At 41.3% G+C, this 11,245-nt stretch overlaps 2 protein-coding genes across 2 annotated transcripts; one reads left to right on the top strand and one right to left on the bottom strand.

The window, feature by feature from the left end:
- Window positions 1-4,575: 4,575 nt before the first annotated feature.
- On the top strand, window positions 4,576-6,632 carry LOC120020982 (nodal homolog 2-A-like). The gene is made up of 3 exons (XM_038964652.1): window positions 4,576-4,885; window positions 5,550-6,340; window positions 6,480-6,632. Exons 1-3 carry the CDS (start codon window positions 4,576-4,578, stop codon window positions 6,630-6,632), a joined length of 1,254 nt encoding a protein of 417 aa, XP_038820580.1.
- A 1,528-nt stretch (window positions 6,633-8,160) lies between these two features.
- LOC120021905 (eukaryotic translation initiation factor 4E-binding protein 1-like) lies at window positions 8,161-9,161 on the bottom strand (the record flags this gene model as incomplete). Its single annotated transcript, XM_038965744.1, has 3 exons — window positions 8,161-8,192; window positions 8,307-8,486; window positions 9,056-9,161. Coding segments are annotated over 3 exons (318 nt in total), but the record flags the coding sequence as incomplete, so codon positions are not given.
- Window positions 9,162-11,245: the final 2,084 nt, after the last annotated feature.

Genomic DNA, 11,245 nt, shown 5'->3' with positions numbered 1-11,245 from the left:
CAACTAAAATGATTAAAGTGGATTCAACAAGTGACATCAATAAGGGATCGTAGCTTTCACCTGGATTCTCCTGGTCAGTCTATGTCATGGAAAGAGCAGGTGTCAATGTTTTGTACACTCAGTGTATATTATCACCAATCAGGGTTGGGTTAATTTATTTTATCTTACTCACTTCAGAATTAATTCAAATGTCATTCATGACTGGAGATTGTATTGACAACAACTCTGTCTTGTGGTCAAAGAGTCTGTGAGGTCACAGATATGCAGACATAATGTCATACCATTTAACATCTGGTGGCCTGGGTATGACTAAAGTAAGCGTAAATGAGATTGGCATAACTTGACTCATGTCAGACTAGTTTGTTCAGAACACTGTTAGCCTGTCTAGAAAGAGCTACACTAACCACACGGCTGAGGGTGGTTGCTCTAACGGCCGTGAGATTTTCATCAAAAGCCCTCCAAACAGATAGAGTAGAGAGAAACACGTTTTGATTCCGACCAGTGTCTCAAAGAAGCACTAGACACTCTAAACACCACTTACCAGATTTTGGCCAGACTGCAGACACTATCAGCTGTGCTACTGCTACAATCATCATATTCCTCCCAGTCCTATACATGTCAATTGTGCATTCTGGGGGCTATAGATTATGGGTTATATTCAAGTTCTCATTTACAACTGTGACCTGGCCAAGATAAAGCAAAGCAGTGCGACACAAACAACAACACAGAGTTACACATGGAATAAACAAACGTACAGTCAATAACACAATAGAAAAAGTCTATATAGAGTGTGTGCAAATGAAGTAAGATTAGGGATGTAAGGCAATAAATAGGCCATAGTGGCGAAATAATTACGATTTAGCAATTAAACACTGGAGTTATAGACTGTGTCTGATGCCGTAAAAGGTTGTTGAGTCATTAAGTGAGGGCGATTGGCAGGACTGTTAGGACTGAGAATGGGCACACTGGGCATAGAGGAGAGTGGTTGCTATCTGAGTCACTAAGTAAAGGGCAAGCTTACAGCGCCCTGTTTGCAAACTACATATAGAGAAATCTGTAGCCTTGTAACTGTTCTAAGGCAAAGAAAGACACTATGTTCTCTGGGGTTGAGGACACACATGTAGTTAAATGTGTCTCAGCTCTTGAATTTCAGCTCTCTACAGAGTCATGACATGGGGCACCGTGATATTAGCTCAGTTAATAACTAGAGGAACCATTAGTGATAGTAATGAATATTATATGTCAGCGTCAACGTAAATCTATTACATGAACTATGGGCAATTTGCATTTAGCCTACACATTGACCCTTGACCTTGGTCAATTGACCAGAGTACGTGAACCATAAATATCATAGACATTCTGTATTTTAAAACATGCATAATTCTGTCTATTAAATGCATTACGGTGAGCAACAGTAACGTAGCAGGGATTATTTTAATAGGACTTAAAGACTGGGGCTGACACACACGCATGCACGCACGCACACACGCACTCACTCACTCACTCACTCACTCACTCACTCACTCACTCACTCACTCACTCACTCACTCACTCACTCACTCACTCACTCACTCACTCACTCACTCACTCACTCACTCACTCACTCACTCACTCACTCACTCACTCACTCACTCACTCACTCACACCGCTCCATTCCAACTGAATCTTAATCAAATAGCAGCCTAACTGAATTTAAGTTCCTATCAAAGGGCCCTGTTTCAATTGGCGGCTCTCCTCCGCACCGGGGATAATTATCTCCATTATTCTATTGACGCAGGGGCCACTGGAAAGCCCTTTAATATTTGACAGCCTCTTTGTTTCCTAGCCGGCTCTAACACAGACACACACGCTTCTTTTCTCCTTAGAAGCACAAAAGTCTGGGCCTGTTCCCCCCTCCCCCAACACACACTCCCACACCCCCACACTCCCACACCCCCGTTTCATTGCTGTTGCTCGGGGCTCATCTATTTTGCTAACTAATTCACAGCGATCAACATCCCTGCCAATTAATTAGGCAATCAGTCTGGAGCTCAAGTCACTGACACAGAATGAGGTGTCCCTCTCTGCCTCACATTGCCTTTACATGTCCAATATGAGCCCTTCATGGAGCTGATGGTAATGGGCTTCTAGAGGCCCCTATACACTGCTACACACTCACCAACTACAGTACTAATGCTGCACACAATTGGTCCTGTTGATGGCAATCTAACACATTTTAAATAAGTGTTGGTCAGTTCACCAGCGCACATTATAGCACTGTAGCAGTTTTCATAATCCCCCTGAACCCCTCACTACTTCCAATAAACACACACACAGATCTCTTTCTCTCGCTCTATAAATTAACTCACGTCATCAGAGAGGATTAATAATGCTTAGTAAAAATTAATCAAGATTCCAATATGAACAGAACAGTTATTTCAGTTTAGCGACTGACTGCTCATTAGATTGTTGATTCTTAGCCACACATTTCCCCCTGCTGGACAGATCCGATAATAAATGGATCCAAAGCCAAACCCGTTCAGATCAGGGTGTTGGCTACATGTGCCGGCCTCTGCATGAGGTGGGCCTAAGTTGAAACAATAGGCTCACGGTAGATCTCATAAAACTGCCTAAACAGTATTTATTGAGCTAATTGTATCACTTTATTGTAGCCTTGGCTCAGTCCATACCTGTATCACAATTAGGCCTAAAATCCGTTTTTATTGACCGTGGTTGAATAATTGGTTTCACTTAAATTCGAAATGTCCACTGAACAGTAGTAGAATATCAACTATTGCAGATTGTTCTTTTCCAGAAATATAATTGATTTGATATAGTCCAACACAAGACAAGCTATACAAAATACATTTGTAATCTTAATTAATGTTTTATCTGGTGTATATGCCAGATGTTAATAAAGAACAACATTTCCATAAAATTAAATCAAATCTGTAACCTAACAAGCTATTGAATACAATAGCTAATATAATGTTAATAGCTAATGCATTGTTAAATATATTAGTTGTTCATTGTTAGTTGTATTGAATGCAATAGCTAATACATTCTTAATTGTATTAATTGTTAATTGTATTAAATACAATAGCTAATACATTGTTAATTGTATTAATTGTTAACACATTGTCAATAGCTAATACATTGTACTAATACATTGTAAGCTATTGAATACAATAGCTAAAACATTGTTCATTTATGTTTTATCTGGTCTATGTGCCAGATATTAATTTTAAAAACAAAATTTTCAAAAGGTTACATTTATTTCCATAAAATGCCAATATCAAATATACTAGGTACAAATAAAATATGCAGCTAAAAACCCTATTGAAGCATACTTCTGTTTTCCCAATCAGTGCTGCACAATTAGCATATTATGTAGAGTTGTTGCAATTACTTTACTTTCGTTCCAATAAAATACGTTTTTTATTGTTTATGGTAGAGTTCAAATATATTTTGAAGATTACTCTTCAAAGCATTTAAAAGTGCAAGCTCCACCAAATATCGTGCACCATCATCATAAGCCTTATTTCTCACCTTTTTGTCATCAAATAGTTCCCATAAACCTACTTTGTTGTGTCTTTCTTCAGATTCTTCTAAGAAAGAAGTAGGCTAGTTAGTAGTCTATGAATCCCTGTATTTAAAAACAAATGTATTTAACATGTATTTAACTGTAGCCTAGCTAGTCCCTCTTCAGAGAATATCTATCATATAGCAAATCATCTCTAGCCTAAACCTATAAAGATAATATCCAAGAGATGCTTAACACAAGGAGAGTGCATAGGCCTTCTAAAAATAAATAGGCCGATTCCATTTCGTCGCTAGCATGTCATTGCAATGTACAATGTAAAAGGAACAAACAGAAAGCTGTAATAAATGTGTGTGATTATAAGGTTGATAAGACTGCCTCATTGTCTTGCGAGAAGGCTCAAACAATTATTTGTTATCCGTGATGGGATAAAATAAGTTATAAATACTGTGGTTATAATGATCATATTTTAGGCCTATACAATCTGAGCGCTGACATTTCATTTTCGTAAAGAGAAGTTGAGTCAGCTTTCTAGATTTCTTACCTAGGTGATAAAGAGATGACTTCCTCTTCTTATGACCCATCTAATAAAAAGGGCATTGGAGTGATTAATTCGTGTGTTGTTCATTCCTCATTCCCATTCATCAAAGCGCAATGTTCAGCTACTAATCTGCTTAACTCATTTTATCGTGGTTCCTTATCAAAGAGATCTCTGATACATAACATTCAATGCAGTGGTATTCAAGTTTTAACACCTTGCCCACTCCAAAGAGCCATTGGTTTCGATTGCCTACACAACGACCTTGGCCTTTGAACTCTCTGTTCTCCCGTGGATCACACATTCACTTCAAAAGCCCGAGGCACGACAGAACTCTTCAAGAAAGACACAGGGTTGTTATAAGTGTTCTCACTCCAGCAGACAGCATCTCACCTGAGGTATTCACAACGGGGCGAGCTGGGAGAAGGATTTCTACCCCATCTATCTGTCTCTTACAACAAAAGCTTCACTGGCTTGAATTTTACAGGAAAATAATACATTCAAATAACTTGGAATTATGGAAGGACTCACTCTGGCTTTCTTTTTGGCGCTTCTGGTGGGCTCGATCTGTGTGGTTGGAGCAGAGAATTTCCCAGGGAACCGTGAGGCTTTCTTCCACGGGATTCGTAGGTTTCCCCCGCCAAGCGGAGGTCACAGGCACCCTGTTCGTCACTCCAACAGGTTCCCACTCTACATGATGCAGCTCTACCGGACTCTACTCGAGGGAGACACCGCCAGGATGCCAACTGTTAGCGCCGCCCAGACCAACAACGATGACAACCCCCGCCTTCACGACTCTGACTACGTACTCAGTCTGGTTGCCAAAAGTGAGTATTTTTATTTTACAAAACACTTAGTTCACTTAGTTTATATCGTGGATTTTTTTCTGTTTACAATTAATTATATTATGTTTTGGAGATGTTTGAAAGCACTTTTACGCAACATAATTGGACACACTAATTCAATGTGAAGTCATATTTGAACTATTATGTTTGCATAATTAAATTCACCCTCAGTAAACATAGTAAATAAACAGTGATTTTAATTTAGGCTACATGCCTAGTGCGCGTTTTGATTACTTTGCGCTTCTCAATTATTTTAGCACTTGGAAATCTTATACAATGTTTATTGTGAAGAGCCTTCCCTATGCATAATTTCAGCGGGTATTATTTAAAAGTGTGTATACTAGCCCCAGGCTGTCTGTTATAACAGTGTCAGGCGCGGAGCAATACACAGTGCGACAGTAACAACATTCTACTTGATCAACTGCTCATCGCATGTCAAAAGAGGACGTGTGAAAGCTGTCTTGTGGCACGCATTTTACTTGCTCGCTGTGGGCAACAATAAAAGGCATGTGACACTATCTGTGATTGTAATGAATGGGACATAGTCTGATAGTCACAGAGGTGAAAGAGAGATGATTGCACACTTTCATAATCCTAGTCTGCCCTCTGCATCATGCATTTCTAACTGATTTTCTTATCTCTCCAGGTTGTCACCAGATCGGTGGGAGGTGGTCTGTCACCTTTGACATGTCCTCCATCTCTGCAAGTGACAAGGTCCAGCGCTCCGAGCTGCGGATCCGCCTGCCTGCATTCTCTGCCTCTGAGCGTGTCACTGTGGACATGTACCACTCCCAGACATGCTCCAACTCCAGCCCGCCATGCCCAAAGGAGGACCTCTTCCTGGGCCACCTGAAGGCAGAGCCAAGCTCTCTGACCTCCACATCCAACTGGAGGGTGTTCAACGTCACCGCCCTGCTCCACTACTACTGGCTGCACCAGAGAGGCTCCGCACCTGTCCAGGAAGTGAGCAGGCCATTAGAGAGAGAGGAGGAGGAGGGCCAGGAGAGGGTCCTGCACCCCACAGCTGACCGGGTCATGGTGGTGGTCTTCTCCAAGCACCAGGCAGAGAAGCGGGCTCCCACCCTCATCCACACCGCTGAGCACTCCAAGTACGTCACTCTGGACTGGGAGCGAGCTAGAGCTGGGGCCGACCCTCCTGTCAGCATAGAGGTAGAGGGCGGAAAAGGAACAAGTCGCAGGAAAAGGCACGGGCACCACCAGAGAGCAGGAGTGGCTGGGGTGGCCCCTGGTGTGGCCCCCACGGAGGAGAGGAAGGACCCGTTGTGCAGGAAGGTGGACATGTGGGTGGACTTTGACCAGATTGGCTGGAACGAGTGGATTGTTTACCCCAAGCGCTACAACGCCTACCGCTGTGAGGGCAGCTGCCCTACCCCAGTAGACGAGACCTTCACCCCCACCAACCATGCTTACATGCAGGTAAAACTGCCAACATTACATGATCACTGCTGAAAATAATGCTTGAAATAGAGCCTTTGATGTGTTTCAAATTACAATATTGCCTTTTCCCCTTAGTTTATGATTTCACTTGCATTACATCTCTCTCTTCTCTCTCCAGAGTCTGCTGAAACTTCACCACCCAGACAGGGTCCCATGCCCGTTTTGTGTGCCCACCCGCCTGGCCCCTCTGTCCATGCTGTACTACGAGAACAGCGAGGTGGAGACACGGCACTTTGAGGGCATGGTGGTGGAGGAGTGTGGTTGCCATTGATCAGCCTGTGTGCCAACATGGACACCCCATAGGCACTTTCCATCCCAGGTAAACACCACTCTGTCCCAGCTTCTGCTCTCAATGTGCAGGCCTCAGGAAGAAAGGTGAGGTGCAAAGGTGTGGGCTTACTCTGTGAGTGTAGTCTCAAAGCTCAAGGCTTTTCTACAAGGGCAGATGCTGCTTTCAGCCATGCTACACTATGGATATACTGGACACTGAAGCAGACTGAACACAAGCACTGAAAAAGATCAAGAGAATCACTTATAATACCCGCATACATGTATAATTTATAATGACTAATGATTAAGGCAAACGCCGATACAAGGACAATGCAGACCCCTAAAGTGCTTTAATTCCTCTGTATGACCCAGTGTTTATACAGTATTATTTTCAAATGTAAATATTTCCTATGAGAAATGTATTTTTTTAAAGGACCGAAGTATGTTTAAAATCACTTGAACATTTTGGTTAATAAATCCTCAATTAATTGCAGTCTGCTTCTATGGTATATTCTCTCAACAGTTAATAGTAGAGAGAACACACAAGGATGAAATGTAAATGTAAATAAATGGATGACAAAGATATTTTTTTATTTTATTAGTCAGCTTCAGTTCCTCTGGAAAAATATGAAGCAGCCCTAGTTTTTCAATCAACACATTAGCCTACACCAGGGATGGGCAACTGGCCCTTTTGTAGGCCTACGAATACATTTTTAGGAACTAAGTTAGGTTCTCAACTTACTGTTGAGAGTTAGTTTTTGACCTTGTGTATTCTACCATTCTATCTGAACTTGTAGTAATCATGGTCGAATTACCGACCAGGGGGCCCCCATTGATCATCAGATATCATATTAAAAACTGTAAATGTTTGTCTCCACCCTATGGCAAAATGTGTACAATTGCAGGAAATTAGCTGTAAAACTGCACATTTTTCTCTCTGCCCCATGGCAAAATGTGAAGAATTGCAGCAAACTTGCAACAACAACAAAACATTTGAGGGGAGGGGGGGGGGGGGGGGGGGGTTGGAAGGGAGACAACAAATTCTGCTAGGGCCGGCTCTAACTGAATGTGTGGGTATGGATGTGGGTATGCAGACCCGTGAGCCACTGCGTCCCCTCATGATGAGTCCCAATTTTTGTAGCCCCCTCCCCCATCAATTTGACCACCCCTGGAATATACCAATACTTAACCTCAACAAATTCTGAGAATGCCATTGGGGTTTACAAAATTCTATTGGAGAACACTAAAACATAATTCAAAGGCTTCATCCTTCAGACAGGACAATAAGTAAATAACATCAAATCAATGGACGAAGGAGTGAGGAAATATTGCATGTTCGTGTTTTCTTTTCCTGAGCGATTCGATTTATGACTGCAGATAAATAATGCAGCACTAGGAGGCAGTCTCTTCATCCATTTTATAATGCTGTGTTCATCAAACAAAGGAGACAGCTTAAACCTAGTAAAACACAAGTCATTCTTTCCTTGTCATCCTCAAGGCTGCAATACTCCAGCAGATCCATCAAATGGCTAAATGTCCGTTTGAAATTGAGCATCCTTCCCTGCAAAAACAAGATGAAAACAGTGCAGTAAAATAGAAAACAGTCCTAAAAATGATAGACACTAATATATAACACGTGCGTGCATGCGCACACACTCACACACCAGACCTTTACCTGCACTCTTGTCTGCTGGTGGAATGAGGTTGTTGGGGGTCTGTTTAAGGTGGGCTGTGGTTGTGTTGTCTGAGAGGGGGCTGGTTACCCCAAGGATATCAGGGAGACAGGGAGTGGTGCGCGCCAGAGGGGAAGCTCGACACTCCAGGAGGAACTTCCTGTCGTAGATGATTCGGGTGCCTGGGTGGGTTTGGTGGAGGTCGATTGGCAGTAAGAGAGATTACAAACAGGGTAGATGAAGGCAAATAAGCACCAGATATTAATAATAATAATGATAAAGAATAAACATGTTAAAATAGGCCTTTATGATTGTAGCGATCATCCCTATATGAGCTATGTTACAATTTCCAACAAGTGAGTTAATTATTGGCATGATGTGTAGGGTGTTTGCCTTTCACGACAGCAACCCGCTACACTGGTGTCAGAAGTGGGATGGCGGCCTTGTGGCCATTAGACCGCTGAATAGTCGAAGCATGGGACATGCCTTTCCATCATATGAGCCACACTGGTTGAATCAACATTGTTTCCACTTCATTTCAAACAAATTACGTTGGGAATAAAAAAATTCCCAACAAGTGAGTAAACCCTATTGACGCGATGCATAGGGTATTTATCTTTCACGCCATTGATCAGGGTTCACTTCCCTGTCCCGCCATTCGCTACATTGTTTACGACGATGATGACTATTATTAAAATAATATATTATTGTATTTACTATAAGGCTATTATTATGATTGAGTTTCACATACCTCCAGGGGTCATACTGAAGAGTGTCCCTCCTGGTGTTGTAGAATAATCTTGAGGCATGAGGGCCACATCGTTGATGACAGGGCGGGTGGTCGGGATAGCCTGACTAGTCGTTTAACTCCCAGTACCCCCGAAGACATCCTTTAAACTACGAATACAAACTAGCAAACAGCTGTAAACCATGCCCTTCGAACAAGACCAAACTAATAGCAGATGACAGAGCGCAAATTTCAAGGTCAGTTTTTCTCCTCATTCCATCTTTTCGGATCACCTTGCCCTCCACGTGCCTCCAATACTACTACAAAATAATTTAGCTCAAGTGCTCCTCAAAACAACGTTGAAAGTAGCGCCAGTTTTGATTGTCAGAAAAAAACTGGAAGTCATCCTGCATAAACCAAATAAGGGAGAGTTTACAGGGAGTTGTAGTTTTAGCCTAAATAACTTTATGTAAACTGAATGATAGAATTATGATTGTTAAAAAATATATAAGGTTTTAAATATTCCTGTGAGAGTACATGGATAGCATTAATATGTAGGCCTAAGACTTTGAAACAAAGGATAAGAACCACTCTGTCCGATAACTGTTTTGCACCAATGTACTTACCTTTATACACATACATATAGATTTACAATTTACATTTACAAACGTACATCAATTTACATTTGATTCTCAAACACATTAAAATGTGTAAGAGAACACATCAGGTATGTTCACATCTTTCTTTATTAATTTCTGTAAATGGTTGGAGCTGGTGTACAGAGTAGATGATCTATACATATCTTCATGTCAGAATGAATCTGATTGAAACAAAGGCTTGAATACATATTCACGTTTGTTTTTCCTCTCTCCATGACAATAAAAAAGAAAAGAAAACTATTTGAAATACCTACAAAGCCTCTACATTCCCCACCATGTGGCCGTTTGCCTATACTATAGTTAATATGCTTAAAGAACATCCATAACAACTCTATAAGGGTGCATAGCATTCTAATTAAATATATTTTGTCATATATTTATACATATATTTTCATAAAAACATGTTCTGTGCATGTGTGCAGTTGCATTCCTTAGTATAGAGTAATATCATATTGCGTTAATATTGTCACGTTTCCATTCTAAAGGAGTATAGGTGATCTCTATTCTTTGCAACAGTAATTTTAAAATACTCTTTGAAATACATGATCATTTCCATGTCCTCATGTTGTGTCCCTAGTTTTAAAACCATGTCCCTCTCCTCATCAACCTTCTGAACACCACACGCACACACACACTGGCGGAGTCTACAGTTCTCACAGTGCAAAGGCTTGTGGACTGGCTCAATTTTCAGTTTGATATTGTCAACCTCTAAACCCACATACACAGATCCCCTTAATTTGAGATTAATCAAACATGCTGTACATTCATTTTAAATACCTTTCAGGACTATGGTCTCTATATCTCATCCATATCAGGTATCAGTATCTTGTTGTTGTGGAAAACCTGATTGATAGATTGATTGACTTATCAATTGCTGATTGAGAGTTTCACTTCTCTTCATCATTAGCCTATTCAGACCCAAAGCAGCAACATAAGTCAATCAGCTACACTGCTGTTTAAAGATAAATTAGGTGACCTGGAGAGGAGAGGCTTAAAGACCACAGACCTTTCACCTAGGGAATCCACCAACATACTAACTAAAGGCTACCCTTTTATAATTACACCTCACACACACACACACGCACGCACACACACACACACACACACACACACACACACACACACACACACACACACACACACACACACACACACACACACACACACACACACACACACACACACACACACACACACACACACCCCTACCCGACAACCCAAACTGATTCCACAGCACTCATGTTGACACCCATGGTTCACTTTCTATAGAGGGCTCTGAACTCAAAAACAGGGCAAAACTTGGATCCTGCTAGAACTGAAACCTGAGTGGAATAAGAGTGAACGATAAGTGATATGTGATATATGTGGCATAACAGATGAGGTTTTAATGTGCACTGATTGGCAGGGAATACGTGTCGGTGATGTGTTACTAATCTATTCACTCAATCATTCATAGTCACATTCACTCCAACCACAGTACATACATACATAGTAAATAAGTGCTACCATCAGAGATCCATTCCTAAGATTCAATGTATGAAGTTAGCATATCCTG

Source organism: Salvelinus namaycush, chromosome 26, assembly GCF_016432855.1.
Source record: "Salvelinus namaycush isolate Seneca chromosome 26, SaNama_1.0, whole genome shotgun sequence".
Taxonomy (NCBI): Eukaryota; Metazoa; Chordata; class Actinopteri; order Salmoniformes; family Salmonidae; genus Salvelinus; species Salvelinus namaycush.
This window is presented reverse-complemented; position numbering and strand designations above follow the sequence as displayed.